The following is a 26,414-nucleotide window of genomic DNA, read 5'->3' on the forward strand; positions in this document are numbered from 1 at the left end:
TTATAGACGGGGTCATCCCCCAAAATATGGAGCTCGACTCGGTTAACAGTCATAAGTTTGAAAATAATGATTGGTTAAAGGGAAAAAAGGGAAAAGAGATGTAAAATCAAAAGTCATAAAGACGGCGTTTCACTTTCAGAAATGAGGGGGGGTTGATCTCCCCTAATCCCTCTAGTGCAGCGCAGCTCACTAGGAGCGCTTTCCTAGAAACCTGGATGTGCTAGGTGACAAATGTTCCTTCCCCTCCTCAAAGAGTTAATAAATGTGTCATTGTAGGGCCAGCTTAGTCCTGCCCGAAACGTGCTCAGGCTCAGCAAAATCAGAACTTAAGTGCCGGCTTAAGGACATCCAAAACGCGAATGGCGCTTCCAAAATGAGCCTTTCAGCCACTTAATTCCCAAACCCAGCTGTGAATGGAAAGCGACGCCCTCAGCCTCGGCTCGGCAACCTTTCTGGGGGGTGGCATTTATTCATATGTCCTTAAGGTTTTTCACTACAAAGTTACGTGCGCAGAGCAGGGGTCCACCTTATGCCCCTCCCCGCCTCCCAGAATATCCCTTATGTTAAGCGGCCAAGTCTGTGCAGATGACGAAGAGCCAGGTTTTGTAAAAGATGTACGTTTTCAGCTGCGTAGAATAGCTTCATGATGTGGAAGTGCTTGGGGAGAGGGTGTAATCTACATATGATGTAGCAATTCCACCTCTGTTCCACCCAAAGGATGCTCCTGGGAACGGCTCAGAGGAGTGTGTTTACCGTAACGCCTGTCTACGGCTCTGCGACCGTACCCAGAAGGCTCTTCCTGCGTGTCAAGTCAGTTCTAGGTATGAAAGTACACAGGCAGTTTGAGGCGACTAAGAATTCACTTCCTTCATCCGCAGGGTGACTTCATACCTACTTGTTTGTCCGGAAATTGAGGGGACATCGTCCCAGGAGAAGCACCTGCTTAAAAAATATGTGCGGGCTTCTGGGCACTTCACGCCCCCTTGCAGGAATGTCTCCTGAGACTGCAGGACATGGGTTTCTACCTGTATGGAAGGTGCCATGCACTGTTGGAAAAGATGCTCTGCTAAGGAGACATTTTCCAGGGTTTTACCTCCACACGGTGCACTAGTCTTTCCTTCAGACCTGGGCACCCGCTCTACCGCTGCATGGAGATTCTCTACAGCAGATCTCATCTCATTGCTCCTTAAATGTGGGGTTACCCTATGGCGCCAGAAAAAGGAGGGCGGATTGAGACATCCGGGTTTTACTTCCAGCAGAAGTAAAACCCGGATGTCTCAATCCGTCCTCCTTTTTCTGGAGCCATAGGGTAACCCTACTTAAATGGAGCTAAACATATGCAGCCCAGGAGGACACCTGAACATCTAGGGACCCCTTGTGTGTTCCTTGCGCAGTCTTTCTCATGTACTATGGATATTTTTGCTGCAGCTGTAAAAATAAAAAAAAATCAGATTTTGCTTGTTTTGCATTAATGACCCTGTGACCATTTATAAGAATTAACGTGTGAGCCTCACCACCACCTGTTTTGTTGGCAATAAGGCTCGTACGGTAAACCTGCACTGACCCGTTGGCAGCTAATTAGCACAGGAATGGCCCTGACAAGTCCCTTCCCCCCCAAAAATGGAAACATGTCTTAGCATGTGACTTAGCGCTCACTTTCCACCAGACGCGTTACCGTGTCCCCCTGCTACTAGCTTAGTAAAAGGACCCTTAGCTTGCAAGGCTGCTGAGGTTTTGCACACATAACTACTTACCATGTGCAACATGTTTATTAAAGACGGACTTTCAAGTGTAATTAAATTAAATAACCCCCGAGTTGCTCTTCGCATCTTGAGAAAGCTTGACTGAGCCTCTGGGTCACCTTTGCCAGATTGCAGCCCGCTGCCAGGGGGATTTTGTACTGGGTGATGGGTGCGGTTGTGAGTGCAAGGCTCTCACTGTCTCTTTCTGACCTCTTACGCAGAGAAACTGTGGACAGCTCCAGAGCTGCTGAGAATGGAGGATCCTCCCCCGCAGGGCATCCAAAAGGCCGATGTTTACAGCTTTGGCGTTATCCTCCAAGAGGTGGCACTGCGCAATGGTGTTTTCTATGTGGACGGCATGGACTTCAGCCCCAAAGGTGGAGAATTGGTGCCTGGGGAAGCACTACCTGTCTGTGTTGGGGACATTTCTGCCTTTTCTCACTCACAGGGACTTCTCTCTCTTTCCTTCCTCACACACACCTCTCTCTGTTTCAGATCTGAAAACTTTATTGGCACGGCAGTGCACGGGTTAGCAAAGCAGAACCTAAAGGGAAAATCTTACACCTGCCTGTCTCAGTAGAAAGTGCGCGTGGACCTTGCTGGATTTTCAGTGTGAGGGAGCGGGCAGATCCTTAGGAGCCAACGTTTCAAAATGATTGGAGGGTGCTAAACTAGTTTTACCAGATGTCTGGATTTACCCGTACAGGTCCGGGTGTTCAGATGGCTTTTCAAAACCCAGCACTTTGTCTGGGTTTTAAAAAGCTTCCACCTGTGGGACCGCATCAGGAGGGCATCTGCGCGCGCTTGGGTTCAACGCGGTGACGTCGTGCGCAGATGCCCTCCTGACGTGGCTCCGAGGACAGGTTGAGGGGGTTGGGCTGGGGCGGAGCCAGGTGGGCCTGAGGGGCGAAGCTAGGGGGGTCCGGATTTTACAGGAGTAAAATCTGGTAACCCTATGCTAAATTGAATGGAAGCCACTCCTGCCTGGAGCTTGTGTGACCACCCGCAGACCCGGCTCCTGTGTGAACATCCTTTCAAGAAGTTTTTAAGTTTTATTTAGAATTTATTTATTTATTTATTTTTTGCATGAGGTAAAACTCTTTTTTTTTATTTATTTTTTTTTTGTAGGTTATGTATAACAATTTTTATTGAAAGAATCAAATAATCAGTACAATAGGATAATACAAAAATACATTCAATACAATAAGAATTACAATAAATTTCATACAAATTTAAATCATTCTTTATTCATTTTTAAATCAAACAAGTGCACAAAAATATATCATAAATTGATTCCAATATAGCACTATAAAATCTAACACATAAAATCTAATAGACAAAGATAAAACCCTACCACCCACCCTTCATCAATATATTCTAAATAAAATTTATTTAGAATTTGATTAATCGCTTAATCATACTTCAAAGCGATGAACAGTATAAAAACTTTACCATTTTCAGGGGGAACAAACGCATAAACAGTACCCAACGAACATGACATACATGGAAAAAAGGGTAAGAAATACAATTTTTAATAGAAAAGAAACAAATAAGGGGTTAAACATCGGGAGGGGGTAAATAAAAACAACGGAGTATAAAATTCAAAAGGGCAGACTAAATTTTTAAAAATAAAACTAGTCAGTCAAAGGCATCTTTAAAAAGAAAGCACTTTAACTTGCTCTTAAATCTGTTTATAAGATGTTCTTCTCGTAGATCGGGGATGTCAAAGTCCCTCCTCGAGGGCCGCAATCCAGTCGGGTTTGCAGGATTTCCCCAATGAATACGCATGAGATCTATTTGCATGCACTGCTTTCGTTGCATTCTAATAGATCTCATGCATATTCATTGGGGGAATCCCGAAAACCCGACTGGATTGCGGCCCTCGAGGAGGGACTTTGACACCCCTGTCGTAGATAAATGGGCAAGGAATTCCAGGTTTGTGGTGTTGTGACAGAAAAAAATATACTGCCGACTTGTACTAATGATTTTAAGAGAAGGAACTGCCAATAAATGTTGATCACTAGATCTGAGCGTTCTGGCAGGAGCATAGGGAGCCAAGAGTCTATCGATAAATGCAGGAGCTTTAAAAAGAAGAGATTTCAAAGTTAACGGACGTATTTTCTAAGAAATACAATGAGCTACCGGAAGAGTGTGTGTTGCAGTTTACCCCCTGCTATTAGAGGAGTACAAATTTTCTGGCTCGAATTACGCATATGCTCAAATCTTCAAGAGTATTTCTATTTCTTCTTTTTTTTTTTTTTTTTAAGTAGGCTATATTTACTGCTTTTTTGAAGGAATTTTACTCAAGGCGGTGTTCAGTAAGAATAAGTCAAACGTAAACAACAGACAATTACAGCTGTAAAAATATTCAAATTGCAATACAAAGTGGTATACCGTAGTATGCTCCGTTACAGTGTCAACACAATACGTGATAAAACATTTTAAGAGACAGCATAGGGTGTAGGCAAAGATGGAGCATATATATATATCTATACGGGGACCATTTACTGCGGTAAACCGTGGCCACCGCAGTAATGGGGACATTTCCAACTGGTTTACCGCAGGAATGGGGACAAGTCCTTCACCGCCCCGTGGAAGCGGTGAAAAGTCGTGCTTCTGTAGTAAAAAAAATAGTGCCCGTGTCAGACTCTGCATCTCCTCCCCAGCTCCTCTTGGGCCTATTTTACCTTCAGGAGCCAGCCGTGCCACGATGAAGACAGGAGGAACCCAAAATCAAAGCCTGAGGCCAATGTGATTTGAAGAATAAAATTACCAGTCGACAAAAGGTAGAAAAAAAAAAAATTTATTTTATATTTAGAATATTTCAGATTTGGAATCCAGCTAGAGCTGGTATTAGACATAACTGGGGACCGCAAAGCCCAGGCTGTGCGTCTTTAGCTGCCAGCTGGCTTAGGTCTCTCTCTCTGACCAGGGGGCAGTTGCCCTAGTTGCTCTCCCCTAACACTATTCCCGTCATACGTGACTGAAGTATTCTGTTAGCTTGATTTTTCTATGTAGCATTCTGTAGTAATTTGGTTTGTTCGGTTTTCACAGGGGAGGGGAGACAGGGGTTTTGTTGATCCTTGCTCTGTATTTGTGTTTATAAAACGACAATTATACAGAATATTGTCTCTTTTTATACTTTAATAAAATACGTTCAGTATAAAATCATAACTATTCGAGGCTTGTGCGGGTGGGATCTGACAGTTTGCAGGGTGGGGACGGGGACTGAGCTCACAGGGATGGGGTGGGAACGGTGATAAATTTTTTCTCTGAGTCATTCTCTACATAAGATAGAATGCCAGGAATAAGAGAATATGGGGACTAATTTACTACTATCTATCACTTATATAGTGCTGAAAAGCGTATGTAGCGCTGTGCATTTTGACATTTAATAGACAGTCCCTGCTCGGAAGAGCTTACAATCTAACTTGGACAGACAGACATGACATACAGGGTTGAGGATGCAGAACCCAAGGTGAGAGGAGTTAGGAGTCGAAAGCACTCTCCAAGAGGTGGGCTTTTAACTGGGCCTTGAACACTGCTAGAGACGGAGCCTGCCATAGGGATTTGGGCAGCTTGTTCCAAGCATATGGTAGAAGGGACGGAGTCTGGAGCTGGCAGATAGGAAGGACTGAGTGGAGTGGAGTGGACCAGCTGAGTGGAGCTCACCGGGGTGGGGGTGGGGGGGGCGGAACATAGGAGGAGATAAGTGAAGAGAGATAGTGAGGGGCAGCTGAGTGAGTGCATTTGTAGGTCAGGAAGAGGAGTCTGAATTGAATTCGGAAACAGTTGGGAAGCCAATGGAGTGACTTAACGTGAGAATACACTTCTTCCTCGGTATTCACGGGGGATAGGGGCAGAGCCGAACCGCAAATTGAATAAAACCGCGAATATTTTCTCGTCCGGCTCTGACCCACCCCCGCCTCCCTCCCGCCTTCCCCCCGGCATCCCAGCCTTGACTGCCGTGAGTTCCCATAGTCTCTCGAGACTACAACGGGAGCTCACGGCAGCCATTTCCTATTGGCGATCGACACGGGGCAGGAGCGTAGGAAGATCGCTCCTGCCCCGAAAGCCTGCTAGACCACCAGGTAAGACCGGGATGCCGGGAGGAAGGCTGGAGGGAGGCGGGAAAGTCAAACTATGGGGGTTTTGTTTTTTGCTTTTCCCCCCCCCAAAAAAAAAAATCGCGAATATGTGAATCCGTGAGTGCCGAAACTGCGAATAGGGAGGGGGAAGTGTAGCGGCTCTCCCGCAATATGAGTCGTGCAGCTGAATTCTGGACGGAATGGAGGGGAGCGAGATGACTAAGCGGAAGGCCTGAGAGTAGCAAGTTGCAGTAGTCTAAGTGTGAGGTGATTGAATATAATCTCAGCTAGGAGGGGGTAAGAATGTCCTGGTGTCACTTCCTGTGTATTGATGGAAGCCACGGCCTCGGGAGCACGCCTGTTACAAAACTGCACGCCCTGTCCTCTGAGGAAGAGCTCACCTAAAAGTAGCATTTTGGGAGGGGACCCCTTATCTCTTTGCAAATTTGAGCATGTGTGTGTAATTCAGCAAAGAAAACGTGTGTACGCCACACCTCGGGTGTCGCTGAAAGCTTAGAATTGCAAACGTTCTTTCATTTTTGAAAGTCTAGCAAAGTTGGCATAGAAAAAAAGCATGTGTGCACTTGTGATGCATTACGTAAACCTTCATGCACAGGTCACAGGGCCAATTTCCACACCATGTTGTTGCAAAATCTCCAGGTCCTGTTTTACTCCTAGTCTCTGCCCCAATCCTTAAAGGGATGAGGGTTGCTCAATCCTTTCCCCTTGGGAGATTAGCCTCACGGATTACCCTCTAGAGCAGGGGTGTCAAACTGAAATACACAGTCACGGGCCAACCTTGATATTTATTGAAAAAATGTCTACAATTGAGGAAGCCAAAAGTAGAGAACTACAAGGCTGAAAGAGTGCAAACACTAAAAGTGGCCAAGGAAGCATCGTGGGCATAGAATAAACTAAAACCCAACAAACAATATATAATAACAAATTCTTGCGTGCGGAAAGGTTTAAAAATGCATAAATAAAAAGTCTCTGCTGCAGAGCGTGAAAAAAGTGTAGCCATCCTGCACTAACAAACGTCGCAGTATGACAATAGACTATAGAAAACATAAAAACTATCAGCTGATATTTTTTGGGAACTTAAGATAACTTAAAATCACTAGGTGCACGTTAAAAATAAAAAGGAAGAAAGAAATAAAGCCATGGTGGCTCTTACCTAGTAGAGACAAGCTGTAGCGCTCTGAGCTGAGTTAACCGAAAGTAAAACCGGCTCGAAAAACGCCGGCAATTTAAAAAAGGGGGGGGGGGAGGGGTCACATGACAAGTGCCGTAGTCACATCCGTAATCATAAGCAAAAAGTGGCGCGAAAAAAAAAATCCCAAAACGCCCAAAGATCTGAATAAAAAGGTTGGACGTTAAAGAAATCGATGGTCACATGATGAATTAAAACCCAATTTAAAATGATAAATAAATTTTTAAAAAGTGAAAGGTCTAAAAACAACTGACACACATCCGTGAAGATAGTATGGCCAACCTACATTGACATGCCCGGCAGGCCAGCTCTCGTAGACGTTTGGCATTTTCTCGCGGGCCAAATATAATTACGCCACGGGCCAGATTTGGCCTGCGGGCCTGAGTTTGACACCCCTGCTCTAGAGTAAAAGGAAGTCGGAGAGATGCAGCTGGCGGTGGCGAGTGTCCTTTTTAGCTATCCTCAGCGTCATTCCTGGATATTCGGTGCTGGATAGTGTCCGGGTTTATACATCCGGCTGTCTCTTCCCCAATAAAGTGCTCTGCACGCTTGCAAATGCACGCTATGCGAGTGCGGTGGGTATTTTCAGATGGAGCCTAGCCACCCCGCTAGCCCTGCATGGGTGGGTTTAAATGTACATACGTTTATAACTTTTTTTATTGAAAGAATCGTACTAAACCCCCCCAAACCCAATGAAAGTTGACAAAAATAAAGAATAATAAAAATAAAGAACTGGAATTTTAGAGGGGGGGAGAGGTCAATAGGAAAAGGGAAGGGGTGAGGGTATTGAGAGATGTAATGGGTATTTTGGAAATATATTTTGAAGAAATGAAAGATATTTGATGGAAATTAATATGATGAATTTTAATTTAATGACTATTTTATTGTATTATAATATTGTATACTAGTCATTAAGCCCGTTACATTAACGGATGCTAGAATACTGTTCACCCTCTGTGTTGCCCCTTCCATTCACTGCCCTCTCTTCTCTTTCCATCCAGTGTGCGCCCCCTCTCTCTCTCTGTCCCATATGGCCTCTCTCCATCTCCTCTTTCCTTTTCCCTTGGTCTGGCATACCTTCCTCCTTCCCTCCATGCCCTGCCATCTGTTCTTCCCTCCAAGCCATTCTCTCCCCCTCTGCTCACTTTCCTCCTTCAACTACTTCATCGGGCAACAGCAGCATTCACAATTCATTGCTGTTGCTGGCTTCAGGTATTCCTCTCTGGCGGGTCCTGTGTTCATGAAAACAGGAAGTAGGCAGGACCGGCCAGAGAGGAAGGCCTGAAGCCGCAACAGCAGCGAATTGTAAACGCTGCTGCTGCCTGAAGCACCCGAGGCAGACGCTTCTCTCCCCTCCCAGCCCAACCCCCGCTGACTCTGCGACCCTCCCGGCGAGATGACTTTAATAACAAACCTCCCTCCAGCGTTGGCAGCCGCAGCACGCTTAACAGGCTGCTTCGCGGCTTTCTTCTGCCGTTGAGTCTCTCTGTCACGTCATTGATGACATCATTAATGACGCGGCAGAGGGACTCAACTGCAGGAGAAAGTCGCGAAGCAGCCTGTTTAACGTGCTGCGGCTGCCAACGCTGGAGGGAGGTTTGTACCGGTATATGCAGAAGTGATATGTCTCTCCCCCTCCAGTACCTGTGCAGCACTTTGCTGCGGCGCATCCTCCCATCCTGAGTCGGCCACAGCGCTCGAGTCTGTTTCTCCCGTTTTGTCTAGCCGCTGCATACGCACTCTGGCCACGGACCTACAGATCACGGATCAGGGATTACAGATCATGCAGGTCTGAGTGTGCATGCGCGGCTAGCGTTTTATTATATAGGATTTACTGATTTCTTCAATAAAAATGTTATAAATTAAATGTACATACGTTTGCTAAGGTGCCAGTATTGTAAAGACGAGGGTACCTGGGTTGAACAGTTCTTAACATGGATGCAAATCAACACGCTCGGCCCTAACCTTCTTCTCTCTTTCCTAGAGATCGTCGAGCAGGTGAAGTGCAGACAGAAAGTGTGTTTCCGACCCTCCATCCATGTGCGCGGCCAGATGGAGGAGCTGGGGCTGCTGATGCAACGCTGCTGGGCCGAGGAGCCCCTGGAAAGACCCGACTTCAGTCAGATCAAAGTCCTCCTCCGCAAATTCAATCGGCGAGTACCCGGCCAACGCGGCCTTCCCGCGCTCGGCAGCATTTCGGCGTAGGCCACGTTCCCCTGCATGCGGGTTCCCTTCTCGAAAGCCCACCGCTGTTTTTAGGAGTGGAGGCAGCAACTCAGAGTCCCTGTTCGGAGAGGTTTTTAGATTCCCATACGGGAAATGGGAGCATCTGGCTCTCCTCCATCCTGCCCCACACATCTTTACCACCAAGCTTTGTTATACTATTCACAGCCACAAAACTAGTCAGGCTGGTGCCCAAACCGCTGATCTTTACCACCAGCCATTTCCTGGGGCTGAACTGGTTAGGGTTTGAGGAGCTGTAGCCTGCCGGTCCAACCCTACTACCCGGTGGCGCCCCCCTCCCCTGCCCGCTTCTGTGCCTCCACCCCCCTCCTGCCGCTTCCCTTTCCCTGTCCCTCTGTAGCGTTCCTGGTGCGAGCAGCGACCCGCCCCCAAGCTGCTGTAGCGCCAGGGTCGGCTCTTCCTCTGATGTCACTTCCTAGGTGCGGGTCCAGGTTGGGGGGTGGTTGCTTGCGCAGGGAACGGGGGAAGGGAAGCAGTGCGCATGTGCGGCAGTGGGGGGTGGGGAAGGAGCCATGGGGGGAGGATGGGTGCCTGGGGGAGGATGGGTGCCTTCCTACTCCACTGCTACTACCCCGTAACTCAAAGTATCCAGGGTTATGGCTCTATATTATGCCCTTTTCTCCTCAGAAATTCTTCCCTTTGCCTCTTTTCTCTAGAGGGTAAAAGGTGGATGTTTTGCAATATTGTCCCTCCCAGCTTTCTTGCTGCCACTGTCCTAGACTATGAGAAGAGCCCCGCATATCAGAAAGGTAATTTATGAAAGCCGTGACTCTCTCTCTCCAACCAGCTGAGCCTCCCTTTACCCCTTTGCCACTCTGCGCTTCTGCCAGCACCATTGCCGACGTCAACCGCCCTCTGAGGAGCTGTTTCCTGTCAGCGCGCCTGACCCTGCCTGCTCAGAGCTGCCTCTTCTGATCTTGCGTTGTGGCGTGTCCTTCCCCCCCTGAAAAATGCTTCCTCCTCGTTGCAGAGAGAGCAGCTCGAACATCCTGGATAACCTGCTGTCCCGAATGGAGCAGTACGCCAATAACCTCGAAGAGCTGGTGGAAGAACGAACGCAGGCGTATTTGGAGGAAAAGCGCAAGGCCGAGGCACTGCTGTACCAGATCCTCCCTCAGTGAGTACTCTGCACGAGAGAATGACACGGGGACTAATTGGTCCCCGTCCCCGCAGGAAATCAATTTCCCCCTACTGTCCCCACGGGTTTTGTCCCTGTCCCATTCCCGTAAGCTGTGCCTTAACCGCACAAGCCTCAAACACTTATGATTTTAAAGTGTTTGAGGCTTGTGCAGATGAGGACGGAGCTTAGGCATTGGTGGAACGAGGCATTATGACATCACAATCTGAGCTCTAGAATGTTGCTACTTAGGATTTTAAAGGGTTTGAGGCTTGCGCAGATGAGGACGGAGCTTAGACATTGGTGGAACGAGGCATTATGACATCACAATCTGAGCTCTGGAATGTTGCTACTTAGGATTTTAAAGTGTTTGAGGCTTGAGCAGATGAGGACGGAGCTTAGGCATTGGTGGAACGAGGCATTATGACATCACAATCTGAGCTCTAGAATGTTGCTACTTAGGAGTTTAAAGGGTTTGAGGCTTGCGCAGATGAGGACGGAGCTTAGGCATTGGTGGAACAAGGCATTATGACATCACAATCTGAGCTCTGGAATGTTGCTACTTAGGATTTTAAAGAGTTTGAGGCTTGCGCAGATGAGGACGGAGCTTAGGCATTGGTGGAACGAGGCATTATGACATCACAATCTGAGCTCTAGAATGTTGCTACTTAGGATTTTAAAGGGTTTGAGGCTTGCGCAGATGAGGACGGAGCTTAGACATTGGTGGAACGAGGCATTATGACATCACAATCTGAGCTCTGGAATGTTGCTACTTAGGATTTTAAAGTGTTTGAGGCTTGAGCAGATGAGGACGGAGCTTAGGCATTGGTGGAACGAGGCATTATGACATCACAATCTGAGCTCTAGAATGTTGCTACTTAGGATTTTAAAGAGTTTGAGGCTTGCGCAGATGAGGACGGAGCTTAGGCATTGGTGGAACGAGGCATTATGACATCACAATCTGAGCTCTAGAATGTTGCTACTTAGGATTTTAAAGGGTTTGAGGCTTGCGCAGATGAGGACGGAGCTTAGACATTGGTGGAACGAGGCATTATGACATCACAATCTGAGCTCTGGAATGTTGCTACTTAGGATTTTAAAGTGTTTGAGGCTTGAGCAGATGAGGACGGAGCTTAGGCATTGGTGGAACGAGGCATTATGACATCACAATCTGAGCTCTAGAATGTTGCTACTTAGGATTTTAAAGTGTTTGAGGCTTGAGCAGATGAGGACGGAGCTTAGGCATTGGTGGAACAAGGCATTATGACATCACAATCTGAGCTCTGGAATGTTGCTACTTAGGATTTTAAAGTGTTTGAGGCTTGTGCAGATGAGGACGGAGCTTGCAGGAACGGGGCAGGGACAGGAAGAGAATTCGCTGGGACAGGACGGGAAAATGAGTTCCCACGGGGATGGGGGAAAATGTATCCCCGTGCTATTCTCTACTTTGCACCCTCACTCTTTGCAGTCCTCTTTATGCTGTGGCCTTGCAAGGTGTGTGTGGCACAGACGTCTGCTTTTAAGTGCACTAGCTGGGGAGCTCTCTTCCTCCTTGCCCATCTGGTGCAGTGACTGGTTCTGTTCTTCCTCTTTGCAGTTCTGTGGCAGAAGAACTGAAGAGGGGAGAGACTGTGCAGGCAGAGGCCTTTGACACGGTCACCATTTATTTCAGTGATATTGTGGGGTTTACCGCATTGTCTGCAGAGAGCACACCCATGCAGGTAAGCTGACTCTGCCCAACATGGCTGCACCCACCTAATACATACATGTGTACCTTATCCCCTAGATGGCTACATGTATGCACATTCCATGTTCTCCTAGATCAGTTAGCTGCAGATCCCCCACGCCCAACTGTCTGATGTTGAATGTGGAGCTTTTATTCCGAGAAACAGTAAAAGAGAGAGGAGAAATAATTAACACAGGGGGTGTGGGGACGATTCAGAGTGCAACAGGTTACAGGCATGTTGTTTTCTCAAGGATTTTAGAACTAGGGAGGGACAGCAGCACAGGGCCACTGGGGTGGGGGGGAGGGTCAGTGGCAGCACAAGTGATAAAAAAAAAACCCAAACTAATTAGAAAGTGACCTCTACCCATGGGCCCTGAGGTTCTTCTATCCTGTTACCATATAGCTTAATTACACTTCTCTTTATGCCTTAATGGATCTTGACTGGGCTTATTATGCTGCGTCAAAAGCTGAATACAGCCTCACGAATTTATTAGATTAACAGAGCACTTTTCAATTTAATTAGCAAAGAGAATTTTATGGGTCTGGACGCAAGACATGAAAAGCAGTAATTGGTTAAAGGAAAGTCAGGGTATGAGGAAGGAGGACATTGGGCTACGGGCATTCAGAAAGTCCATCCGACTCAGCCGGGTGCATTTCCCAGACTTCTGACTCCGGGGCGAGGTAGCACCAGCTTATCTCTCTCCCACTCCTGACCTCATCCAGGGAGTTTCCTGGCTGGAAGGCTCACGGAACATGAGCAGAATAAATAAGACAGGTGCCTGAGAACTGCTTTTAACATATATTAGGGTTACCCTATGGCTCCAGGAAAAGGAGGACGGAGTCAGATATCCGGGTTTTACTTCCATTGCTTTCAGCAGAAGTAAAACCCGGATGTCTCGATCCGTCCTCCTTTTTCTGGAGCCATAGGGTAACCCTACATACTCCTACATTTGATGGAAAGGGCTGGGACTGCCCCTCCCCCCCTATATCTTATACCAAGGTCCAGGTTTTGTGGAGCCTGCTGTGTGAGTACAGTACCATAACCAAAGCGTGCCGAGAAACCTTCGACTGGTTTCAGGCCTTCAAGTTTGTGCTCTGAGGGAGGGGGGGTGTTAGAAGTTCTGGTGCTCCCGTGGGGGGGGAACCTCCCCCACTACACTGAAAACTCCCAAAGAGTTTTCAGTGTAGGGGGGGTTCGGGGCTTCCCTGCCCCCCCCAACAGGAGCGTCAGGACTTCTAAGTGTAGTGTGGGGGTTACCACCCCCCCTCAGAGCGCAAACCTGAAGGCCTGAAACCGGCAGAAGCGGCGGCGCGGATCAGTCCTGCGGGAAAATGTCGCTGCGGGATTTCGGCGCGCCGATGTCCGGCGCACTTTTGACGGGTGTCCGGCTGTGGATGTGTCTGTGTGATCCCCATCCGAGGGCGTTGATCTTTCCCATCTTATTACCGACTCAACTTCAAACAGCAAGAAATAACTCTCCTTCATGCTCTCCCTCCCTGCCCCCCCCCCCACCTCCACTCTTCTCCTTACTGAGTGTGGTGCAGTGAGCTACAGCCTCAGCAGCCTGATGTTGTGGGTTCAAACCCCGCGCTGCTCCCTGTGACTCTGGGCAAGTCACTTAATCCTCCACTGCCCCAGGTACATTAGACAGATTGTAAGCCCACCAGGGAAAATGCTTGAGTACCTGTATGTAAACCGCTTTGGCTGTGGTCGTAAAACTGCAAAAAGGTGGTATACAAGTCCCAATTCCTTTCCCTGTCTCTCCTCTTTCTTTCCTCCTTACTGTCTCCCCCTTCTTTCTTTCCTAACATAGTAACACAGTAAATGACGGCAGGAAAAGACCTGCCTGGTCCATCTAGTCTGCCCAGCAGTCTCATCTAGTGTGTGGCGCAGTGGTTGGATCTACAGCCTCAGCACCCTGGGGTTGTGGGTTCAAACCCCGCACTGATCCTTGTGACCCAGGTACGTTAGATAGATTGTGAGCCCACCGGGACAGAGAGGGAAAAATGCTTGAGTACCTGATTGTAAAAACCGCTTAGATAACCTTGATAGGCGGTATATAAAATCCTAATAAACTTGAAACTTGAATACTCACTAAGTTCCTCTATAAGATGTTCTCCCTTCCCTACCATGATAAGCAAGACCTGTTCTCGGGAGGCTCCATCTTGGTGGGGGTGCTGACACCTCTCCGCTCCCCCATGCCATGCTCACGCCCTTCCTTCTCCCACCCCCATACCTCTTCAAATCTTCTCTGGCCTGCGGCTCGTGCTCACCTGGCTCTCCTCTGAAATCACTTCCTGGTCACGGGGCCAGGAAGTGACGTCAGAGGGAGCAGCAGGCCTGAGAAGCTACTCATGCTGGCAAAGATTTTAAAGAGGTATTTAGGGGAGGGGGGGAGGGAGGGAGAGAGTGTGGCATGAGGGGACGGAAAGGAGGGAGCGGGGAGGCGTCACCACCTTGGGCACCTCCTACCCTTGCGACACCATTGACTCCAGCCCGTCCTGATCTGTCTTGACAAAGACCATAAAAGTCCCTCTGGCAGCTTCACTTCCCCACTACTGGGGCAAAATTTAAGCATCACTCCTTCCTTCAACTCTCTCTCCTTCCCACATGCTTTTTCCTCCTCACTGTCTCCGTTTTTCCTCTCTTCTCCCTACCTCTTTTTTTCTGCCTCTCTTCACTCTTCCCCTCTTTCCACCTCACTGTCTCCATTTTTCCTCTTTTCTTTTTTTTACTTCTCAACTCCCCTTCACTCTTCCCCCTCTTGCTTTACAGGTTGTAAACTTCCTGAATGATCTCTACACCTGCTTTGATGCCATTATCGACAACTTTGATGTGTACAAGGTAACCTTTTTAATAAAATTTTAGCTCTCTGTATACGAGCATGTCGGTGGGGAGAGGTCATCTCATCAGCAACCAAAAAAGTTGACTCCTTGGATCCACAGAAGAGCAGATTTCCAAAACAAAAGAAAATGTGGAGTCTGACATAGGCTTTATTAAGCCTACGTCAGACTCCACATCAGTAGGCTTTACTGATATAAGCTTTATTGAGATTCAGAAATGCATTCAATCTTAAAAATAGTACAGTTCATCCACAACTTTGGTAACTGGAGAGGACCCGACACGGTCTGTGTTTCGACCAAAAAGGATAGTGATACGCTTGAGGAAAACTTTCACTTACGCTGGGCGTAGGCCGACATATCCACCAAAACCTTTGGAGAGAGGAAGACCTTTTTGCTCAAAACATGGACCATGTCGGGTCCTCTCCAGTTACCAAAGTTGTGGATGAACTGTACTATTTTTAAGATTGAATCCATTTCTGAATCGGTAAACGTCAGACTCCACATTCTTTTTGTTTTGGAGAGGTAATCTCATACCAGGGCACCTAAAAACATGTGAAGAAGTTGCCTAATTGATGCTGTTTCATAAAGGCAGTTGTAGAAAATAAGCTCCAGGCAGTGTTTGGCAGTAATATATTACAACGGTCGTAGTGTCTGTGATGTATCACTTCCCACAGTAGCTTAACTTACTATTTATTTGTTGAAAAAAAGTAATAAACATGCATAGTAACATAATATATGATGGCAGATAAAGACCCAAGTGGTCCATCCAATCTGCCCAACTATACATGCTCTATAAATTAATAATTGAATTTAAGTGGTCCTTTTTCTTAGATATTTCTGGGCCAGAATCCCAGAGCCCAGCCCGGTAGTGTGCTTAGGTTCCATCTACTGGAGTCTCCGTCAAAGCTCACTCCAGCCCATCTTAACCATCCCAGCCATCGAGGCCCTCCCCAGCCCGTCCTCAACTGAATGTCCATATACGGGACACAGGCCTTGTAAGCCTGCCCAGTACTGGCCTTAGTTCCTTATTTTCTGATTAGAGATCCTCTGTGTTCATCCCCTGCTTGTTTGAACTCTGTCACCATTTTCTTCTCCTCCATCTCCCTCGGGAGTGCATTCCACGCAATCAACCACCCTCTCCGTAAAGAAGAATTTCCTAACATTACTCTTGAATCTACCACCCCTCAACCTCATATTATGCCCTCTGGTTTTTACCATTTTCCTATCTCTGGAATAGATTTTGTTCTACATTAATACCTTTTGAAGTATTTGAACATCTGAATCATATCTCCCCTGTCCCTTCTTTCCTCTAAGGCAGGGGTGTCAAAGCCCCTCCTCGAGGGCCACAATCCAGTCGGGTTTTCATGATTTCCCCAATGAATATGCATGAGATCTATTAGCATACAATGAAAGCAGTGCATGCAAACAGATCTCATGCAGATTCATTGGGGAAATCCTGAAAACCCGACTGGATTGCGGCCCTCGATGAGGGACTTTGACACTTGTGCTCTAAGGTATACATATTCAGGGCTTCCAGTCTCTCCTCATACGTCTTCTGGCACCTCCTACCATTTCCGTTGACTTCCTCTGGAGACTTTTTTATGTCCTTCAACAGATACGGTCTCCAAAACTGAACACAATACTCCAAGTGGGGCCTTGCCATCGGACCTGTACAGGGGCATCAACACCTTTCTTCTACTGGTCATGCCTCTCTCTATACAGCCTAGCATCCTCCTGGCACATTGTTTCTTTCCCTTTAGATCTTCAGACACTATCACCCCAAGGTCCCTCCCCCCATCCGTACATATCAGCCTCTCACTTCCCAGCACATACGGCTTCTTCCGATTTCTGATCCCCCAAATGCATTACTCTGCACTTCTTTGCACTGAATTTTAGTTGCCAGATATTAGGCCGTTCCTCTAATAAGTGTAATATATTCCTTTTACAAAGTAACTTGGGCAACACTGCTCCCAGAAACCTTCCCAGTAATGCACAGATGCCTTCGCACGCACTAACTTACATACTTATTCGTAGCTGATCTCGGGCAGATGTAAATGTGGGTTGGCCTCTGTGGATGTGTGCATGCTGAAATGCTATGAAAGCACTCATTTTGTTCCTGTTCTCTACAGGCCTCGCACGCTTTGTAGTGGCCAGTTCTACAAAGCGGATCTGTCTGACGGGCCTTGTAGTGCCCGACTTGCTCACATGTGCAGCCGGGTCTGTCCGACAGGGTTTTAGGATGTTTCATCTCCCCCCCCCCTCCCCTCACACACACTCGCACATTTCAGTTTCACCCCTAGAATTTTCGCCTCCACACATTTTGCTCCTGGGATCTTTCACCCCCAACATTCCCTCAACAGTAAATTGCAATATCATAATCGTTAAGCATTATCATTTTTGCTGGCCTTCCGTATTTGAATATGCCATTGAAAATACCACTGAAGTAAATTTTTTTTATGGCTACACAGCTTTTCTTCATTGTGCACATTTCAAATCTAGAGTCTAGGACACTTTCATCGCAGCCGTTTCTGTGTGATGAACTGTACACGATGAATCAGATTGTCCTTCCTGCCCCTCCCCATTGCAGCATCACCGGAGCACCCTTCCTGGTCGTGGTGATGGGGGCAATGCCCCCCCCCACACACACACACCTCCCAAGATATGAAAAATAAAATTTCATTGTGGCCTTATTATGAGTGGTCCAGAAAGGGGAAGTTGTGAGGCCTCACGACTTCCCCTTTCTGGATTTGCCGTCATCATTGAGACCCATATCTGGCTCTCTTCCTGAGCGCTTATTATGAATGGATCGAAAATTCCGGGTCAAGTGAACAAAGATTACAATGGCATGTTCAGATGAACAAACATTCCCAAAATGAGAGGTCAGTGCTGGGTCAGTAATGATTATAATATTACAATTTAGTACAGCATTGAATGTTGGGGGCGAAATGTATGGGGGACAAAAGATAGTGGGAGTGAAATGTACCTGGGGCGAAATGTGTGTGTGTGTGGGGGGAGGGGGGGGCAAAACTTCTGGATGCCATCTGACAGGCCTCACACGTAGGGTTACCGATATCCGGATTTCCTCGGACATGTCCTCCTTTTGCGGGTCTAAGGGGTCCGGATTTTCCAACTGGAAAATCTGGCAACCCTACTCGCACGCCTCGTAGTACCCGACTTGCTGATGTGCAGCAGGATCTGCCTATAAAGGGACATGTGACCCTAGGAGGCCAATTTTTTGAGTTTACTGGTCATGCTGGTGTTGACCCTTTGGATTATTGTGGTTAGAGTTTAGAAGGGGGAGGGGGGCTTATCCAAAACGGGATCATGCATGCTCAGGATGGTGGCCTACAGTGAAGGATAATGACAAAAACTGTCTTGGGATAGGAGAGTTTTGTTCGGTGGCAGCTGAGACAGGAATCGCTGGACAAAGTGAAGCAGTTAGCCTCAATGTTATGTACCTTGTGGCTGTCTCACCTCTAGTACTGAAATGTACTTTTCAGCAAGTGCCAAGAATAATTCTATCCCAGGGAAGCCTCTGCACATGCTGAAATGAAATTTTCTTAACAAAATGTTGAAACGGAATACATGATATGCCCTGGTCGCTACATGGACTAAAGGACCTTAGCAATAAAAATTAAAGTTCGCAAGAAGACTCTTTGGCTAAAATTTCACACACACACAAAAAAAGATTTCCCTTTCACATTAACATGCGAGTGTTTAGAGATATGCAAATGAGGTTTTATAGTGCTCAGGGGAAATCTCTTGATGTACAGTTTCCTTCTGCTCGTATTTCACGTTTACTGTGGATTAGGTGGGGGGGGGGGATTTAGTCTGCTAACCTAGCTAAAGTGAAAGCACTGCACAACAGAGTTACTTCGGTCCCCGAGGCACGGTCTTTCCACAGCCCCTCTTTGCTCACTGCATATAAGTCCCCCCACTCTCCCCTCCGGAAACAGCAGTCGGGAGAGGCAGGATCTTCGTGGAGCCATCCTAATCCCTATGGAAGCCACCTCCAGGAGCTGCTTCACCCTATAGGATTCACAAAGTTTACACTAAGCGCCTTGCTTCTCGTAGGTCGAAACCATCGGTGATGCCTACATGGTGGTGTCTGGGCTACCGGTTCGAAATGGAAAGCTGCATGCCAGGGAGGTAGCTCGCATGTCGCTGGCACTGCTGGAAGCCGTGAAGACCTTTAAAATCCGCCATCGGCCAGAGCAACAGCTGAAGCTGCGCATTGGAATTCACAGTGGTAATAGTCATCACACCCATCCTCCGGGGGTGAGAGAGGGGGGGGGGGCAAAGGACACGGGCTGCATCCTGCTTCCAGAACATTCCTTGCATTTCCTGGAGAGCTTTAGTTCACACAGCAGAGGTCAAATTGCACCTGGAGGACATTAGGAACTGAAGTTGCTGTGAACACTTCCAGGGGGGGATAGCAGTAGGCCTAGATATTGTCCTTCCTGTCTCCTCTGCTTTTCTTTGGCCAAAAGATCAACAGCTCCTCAGCCCAGGGGTCATACCTTCCCATTCATTCCCTCCCCCGTAGAGCAGCTGAGACGAACAACAGAAGAAAACCTCAGACTGGGGTAAGTCATAGGGTTTCTGGTGATGGACAGAGGAGGACGGTGGATGGGGGGGGGAAGACACAGATTTTGATAGCACGCAGAATTTCTGATGATGGACATCTCCAGAAATTCTAGGTTAACTTACCACAATCTGTGACTTAGGGAGTTGTGCAAGGACAGACGTTTCACTCAAATCCACCCACACCCAATGGAATCTAACCCATACCTACCTGTGCCCGCTAAGATCCATTTCATCCCTACCCATGCCACAGGAGTCAACACTTTTATTTACTTGCTTGTAGCCCTCTGTTTCCTCCCGGTCCCAATCCTAAAAGCCTCCCATGTTTTTGGGGGGATGGTATTCACTATTCAGCCAATCGGCGTTCCAAGCCTCAGTCTGGTGCTCCAGCTACTTCTCTGTGCATTCCGAGCCTCATTCTGGGGTCACCAGAGATTTTGACCACACTCCCATGAGAATCCTGTGGGAATCCGAGGGATTCTCATAGTCCCCGTTCCCGTACCGCTGTCTACTGTAACTTTTCCCCCATCCACCACAGACCAGTGGCAGCCAGAAATGCCTTCATAAAACATCTCCTGCTGTTGTTAATCTCGGGGCAGCAGGCGATGACATTTTATGGAAGTTGTATCCTGCTGCCGCTGGATGGGGAACAGGGCCATAGCAACTGGGCATGCCTGGCCTGGGAAGTTTGGGCTCAGGCCCGACCATCCAGCATGCTGCCAGTGGCTGACTATTAAGCCTTCCCTCTGACATGTTTGTGCATCAGAGGGAAGGCTTCCGGGTCAGCCGCTGCCGGCAACCTGAAGAGAGAGATGCTGCTTGGGCTGGGGGAGAAGAGAGGGAAAGAGAGAGACTGCACAGGCTGGGAGGGAAGGAAGGGAAAGAGAGACTGCAAAGGCTGGGAGGGAAGGAAGGGAAAGGGAGACTGCACAGGCTGGGAGGGAAGGAAGGGAAAGAGAGACTGCACAGACTGGGAGGGAAGGAAGGGAAAGAGAGACTGCACAGGCTGGGAGGGAAGGAAGGGAAAGAGAGACTGCACAGACTGGGAGGGAAGGAAGGGAAAGAGAGACTGCACAGACTGGAAGGGAAGGAAGGGAAAGAGAGACTGCACAGACTGGAAGGGAAGGAAGGGAAAGAGAGACTGCACAGACTGGAAGGGAAGGAAGGGAAAGAGAGACTGCACAGACTGGGAGGGAGGGAAGGGAAAGGGAGACTGCACAGGCTGGGAGGTTGGAAGGGAAAGAGAGACTGCACAGACTGGGAGGGAAGGAAGGGAAAGGGAGACTGCACAGGCTGGGAGGGAAGGAAGGGAAAGAGAGACTGCACAGACTGGGAGGGAAGGAAGGGAAAGGGAGACTGCACAGGCTGGGAGGGAAGGAAGGGAAAGAGAGACTGCACAGACTGGGAGGGAAGGAAGGGAAAGAGAGACTGCACAGACTGGAAGGGAAGGAAGGGAAAGAGAGACTGCACAGACTGGGAGGGAGGGAAGGGAAAGGGAGACTGCACAGGCTGGGAGGTTGGAAGGGAGGGAGAGAGCGAGAGATGCCTGCCCACCCAAAATTGGCGGACTGGCTACACCTCTGATGCTGCTTCTTGTGCCTCTGGCTGCCAATTGACGGTGCCGAGAGTGTAGCAGTGGGCGGGGCTGGGCAGAGCACTGGCTGAAGGTCAGCCCCCTGGGCAGCCCTGCCACCGTCCTTCTCTGCCCATCACCAGAAACGTGCGTTACTTGCTACGATCTGCGACTATTCCCCTCGTACGCTGTCCTTTTCCGGGGTCAGGAAGAGTAACGTACAGGGTTTCTGCTGAGTAACAGAATGAAATTATATTTCTGTGGTTACTCTCTTCACAGGTCCAGTTTGTGCTGGAGTGGTTGGACTGAAGATGCCCCGTTACTGCTTGTTTGGGGACACGGTAAACACCGCCTCTCGCATGGAGTCCAATGGAGAAGGTAGGCAGAAATGCGCTTTGGAAACTAGCCGTGTCCACACGTGCCCCCGCTCCACCTTACTTCTGCTTCTCTCACTCTAGTTCTCTGGTCCCTGCATGCTTCCGTCTTGCCGCAGGTCTCGGGTCTCTGCCTGTCCGCTCTTGTGAAGCATTCTGCGTCTTTCTCCTTGTGACAGCGACTTGGTGCATGAGCTCACGTTGTGCAGAAAAGCTGTGATGCTCTCTGGCATCAGGGCGATCTGTCTTTCCAGCACCTGGTTTGGAAGTATCCTCAGAGGTAGAGAATGGCACGGGGACAAATTTGTCCCCGTCCCTGCAGGAACTCAATTTCCCTGTCCCGTCCCTGCAAGTTTTGTCCCTTTCTCTTTCCTGTAAGCTGTGCCTTAACCGCACAAGCCTTGAACACTTATGATTCTAAAGTGTTTGAGGCTCGTGCAGATGAGGATGGAGCTTAGGCATTGGTGGAATGAGGCATTATGACATCACAATCTGAGCTCTAGAATGTTGCTACTTATGATTTTATAGGGTTTGAGGCTTGCGCAGATGAGGACGGAGCTTAGGCATTGGTGGAATGAGGCATTATGACATCACAATCTGAGCTCTAGAATGTTGCTACTTATGATTTTAAAGGGTTTGAGGCTTGCGCAGATGAGGACGGAGCTTAGGCATTGGTGGAATGAGGCATTATGACATCACAATCTGAGCTCTAGAATGTTGCTACTTATGATTTTATAGGGTTTGAGGCTTGCGCAGATGAGGACGGAGCTTAGGCATTGGTGGAACGAGGCATTATGACATCACAATCTGAGCTCTAGAATGTTGCTACTTATGATTTTATAGGGTTTGAGGCTTGCGCAGATGAGGACGGAGCTTAGGCATTGGTGGAATGAGGCATTATGACATCACAATCTGAGCTCTAGAATGTTGCTACTTATGATTTTAAAGGGTTTGAGGCTTGCGCAGATGAGGACGGAGCTTAGGCATTGGTGGAACGAGGCATTATGACATCACAATCTGAGCTCTAGAATGTGGCTACTTATGATTTTATAGGGTTTGAGGCTTGCGCAGATGAGGACGGAGCTTAGGCATTGGTGGAATGAGGCATTATGACATCACAATCTGAGCTCTAGAATGTTGCTACTTATGATTTTAAAGGGTTTGAGGCTTGCGCAGATGAGGACGGAGCTTAGGCATTGGTGGAATGAGGCATTATGACATCACAATCTGAGCTCTAGAATGTGGCTACTTAGGATTATATAGGGTTTGAGGCTTGTGCAGATGAGGACGGAGCTTGCAGGAATGGGGAAGAACAGGAAAAGAACTCACAGGGGTGGGATGGGAAAATGAGTTCCCGTAGGGACAGGGAAAAATTTGTCTCTGTGTCATTCTCTACTTAAAGGAGTCCATCAGGCTTCTGCCCACAAACACAGAAATGTGCTGCCAAGGAGACTCCTGCAAGACTGCTGGACAAGGCAGCCATTTGAACAAACAACCAGCGAAAGCTTTTCTTTCTGTATGAGTTGCGCGATGCACTTCCCTCCTCTTTTACTAACGCAGTGAGCGTCGGCGCAGTTACCGCTGGCGCTAAATCCTGCGCTACACTTCAGTAAAAGAGGAGGGTTTATTTTGTGTAAAATGCGCCTGTACATTTTGGGGTGCTGGAAAGGAAAGACTTTTCCAGCTCTGAAGAGGTTGAAACTGTTGGAGCATTTCATAATCACAGCAGAGCAGAAAACCAGGGAAGGAAAGAAGTTGAAATTGTTTGTCACATAATTGAAAGACGTTCTTCTTCCTGATGGTTCAGTAAAGTATTTGCGAACGACAGCAGTAGCAAAAAGAATTTGTTTAGCATCTCTGGCCAGACAAGATCCTGCCAGAATTGAGCTGCTAAATTAGAGCTTCGCAAACTGTTTTCCATTGAAAAATCACGTGGCCCCAGATGATCAACAAAGCCAATTATTACTTCATAAGCAGTTTGTTTCTTGTGTGTGTTATATATTTACGTGTTACTGATTTTAAATGTAGATTGGTTGAAGTACTTATGCTTGTCCCCACGCACAGCTTCGGGACACCGAAATGTCCTGTTTTTAGAAGGAGCAGGACAGGTGAGCTAAAAATGGGCCGCCACCACTTATTTCTCTAAGCCACCACAGCACTAACAGATCATCTTCGTGCAGCGACTGCACGAGCCTCCCCCACCACGTCAGTTCTGACGTAAGAGAGGAGGTGGGGAGGGGAAGGCTTGTGCAGTCGCTGCACGAAGATGATCTGTTAGTGCTGTGGTGGCTTGAAGAAATAGGCGGCGGCTTGGGGAGGGGGTGGCCAGGAGAAAGAAAGAAAGACAGAAAGGGGGGGGGGCAGGAGAGAGAGAGACAGGCAGAAAAGGGGAGGGGGCGGGAGAGAGGAAGACAGACAGAAAGAAAGAAAGGGGGGCAGGGAGAGAGAAAGAAAGACAGGAAGAAATTAAAGAAAGAAAGGATGCACAGTTAGAAGGAAGTGCAACCAGAGACTCATGAAATCACCAGACAACAAAGGTAGGAAAAATGATTTTATTTTCAATTTAGTGATCAAAATGTGTCACTTTAGAGAATTTATATCTGCTATCTATATTTTGCACTATATTTAACGGGTTCCGGGGGGAGGGGGGGCGACGGTGGGTCCTGTCCCGTTTTGAGGAATAAAATAAATGGTCACATTAGTTATGCTGTACCTAAGACACACAAGTTTGTAAACACATGTTCAGTTTTTCAGACTCCCCCATAACACAGGACTCCGAGAGAAGGCAAAGACAAGAATCCCCCAAGGCACCCTCTTTATTCTCCGTCCCCAGTAGGATTACCCGTGCTGGTGAATTTTATATTACAGGTTGTTTTCAAGTTGTGGGTCTGAGCACATCACTTATATTCAAATAAGTAAGATGAAAAATATATAAGATAATTTATTGAATTTTGAAATGAGATCCTGTGACATTAGTATGAGTTGAGATTTTGAAAACACAGAGTTTTCCCATATTTGTGAAAAGCTCCAGAAAAAGGAAGACAGACTGAAACGTCCGGGTTTTGCTTCCATTGAAAGCAATCTGATCAAGGTTCCAGCAGAACGGTTAGCGACGATAAAGTTCTTAAAGTCACTAACCTTGTGGAACTCTCCAGATGAACCGTGTGCGGTGCAGTGGTTAGAACTACAGCCTCGGCACCCTGAGGTTGTAGGTTCAAATCCTTGTGATCTTGGGCAAGTCACTTGTGATCCTGGGCAAGTCATGTTTCTGCTACAAATCGGTAAATGGCCTTTCGCCAAGATGCATCACTCCCCACTTTAACCTTTACTGCACCAACAAGAAACCCCGCAGAATTCAGCTGTTCGCCTTCCCTTCGCTAAAGCTTTGTCATCTCAAAAGATTCCTAGATAAAACCCTCGCCTTCCAAGCAGCCAAGCTGAACCCATGGCTAGCCCAAATGATACTCGAGGCCCCCACCTACCTCGGCTTCAGAAAATTACTCAAAACCTACCTTTTCAGCAAACAAGACCCTTAACCGACCCTTCCGATAATCTCCGGGCCCCTGGCTCGGCTCATCTCCTCCTTCATGATAGCTCCTATCTTCCCCTTCTTCTACCCTCTTCCTTCTTCATCTGCCAAGTTTGGCTAAATTTATTGTAAATCCGATAAATTTGTTGTAAATCTACATGTCTATACGGATCCTAATCTAATTAATGTAAACCGCCTAGAACTCGCTGGGTATGGCGGTATGTAAAAATGAAATTATTGTTATTATTATTATTATTATTATTATTATTATTAATAATTCCCCCATTACCCCAGATACATTAGATAGAGTGGGAGCCCGCTGGGAGAGTTAGGGAATAATGCTTGAGTACCTGGATAATTTGCAGATAAATTGCGGATAATTTGCGGAATAAAAATTATTTTAAAAAAAAATAATAATAATTCCAGTGTCACTTTATGGTGACTGTCGTCCAGGCATGCAAACTGTGGACGTTCTCCCAGATTAAGACTGGCAGTACAAGTAATACCATAATTAAAAATAGATCGTGGATTCTTCTCTACGGGGGACATGTTTAATTATCTTCTAAACACGGAGCAGCAATGTAAAGCCACCAGCTGTTTATTCAGAGTTCACAAAAATACTAAAACAGCCTTATAAATCAGTCCAAGCACTTAAAATATTAGTCAATCAGCCCAGCATGTTTTGGCTTCGGGGGCAAAAATTAAAAAGTGTTGACTGGACAGATGATCCACTTCGAACAGGTCCCCAGAGGGTAAGAGAGCTATAGATCAGGTTAAAAGCTCAGCTAACCGGCAGAGGGAATGAGGTAACCCCAGGTCAATGACACTGTGTATTCCATTCAAATTCTCCTCCCATTTCCCTAAACTGGGGAAGAGGCCGCCTGGATGTTTCCCTCCATGGGAGCAACAAACTGTAGTCCTTCTGGCAGCCCTATCTTTTGGGCATCATATTGGCCATTTAGAAGGCTTGGGGCACACTTTGTCTGGTTTCCCTCGGAGTCATGGAAACACGCAAGCCCCTCCCACCACTAGAAGGTGGTATTCCTGTGGAGGGGCTCATTCCCTTCCTCTTTCTCTTCTTTGGACACAGCTTCCCGGACTCATCCTCTCATTCGGACAGGCTCATTCTCACCACCACTTAACTCCCCTCATCACTCTCCCATTCATTCCTTGACTTGTTGAAATGCTCTCTCTCTCCTGACATGTAGTCTCTTAATACCTCTCTCACTCTGTCCCTGTGATGTGCAGCACTTCCTCTGTTCCCCCTCCCCACCACCAAAGTTGCTCCATCTTTCTTCTCATGTAGTCATTGGCCGCAGCAGCTGTAAAAGTATCAGCAAACCCCAGGTCCATCTCCCTGCATATGATGCTAATAGTTCTACA

General features: G+C 47.6%; 1 protein-coding gene across 1 annotated transcript in view; it reads left to right on the top strand.

Moving 5' to 3' along the window:
• Nucleotides 1-26,414, top strand: part of NPR1 (natriuretic peptide receptor 1) — a 118,702-nt gene that overhangs the window by 82,200 nt on the left and 10,088 nt on the right. Inside the window, exons 14-20 of the mRNA XM_033924395.1 lie at nt 1,964-2,119; nt 9,025-9,193; nt 10,255-10,401; nt 11,999-12,122; nt 14,904-14,972; nt 19,046-19,220; nt 21,408-21,506. Of these exons, the coding sequence (XP_033780286.1) occupies nt 1,964-2,119; nt 9,025-9,193; nt 10,255-10,401; nt 11,999-12,122; nt 14,904-14,972; nt 19,046-19,220; nt 21,408-21,506 (939 nt within the window). The remainder of the gene's footprint in view (nt 1-1,963; nt 2,120-9,024; nt 9,194-10,254; nt 10,402-11,998; nt 12,123-14,903; nt 14,973-19,045; nt 19,221-21,407; nt 21,507-26,414) is intronic.

Source organism: Geotrypetes seraphini, chromosome 16, assembly GCF_902459505.1.
Source record: "Geotrypetes seraphini chromosome 16, aGeoSer1.1, whole genome shotgun sequence".
NCBI lineage: Eukaryota > Metazoa > Chordata > Amphibia > Gymnophiona > Dermophiidae > Geotrypetes > Geotrypetes seraphini.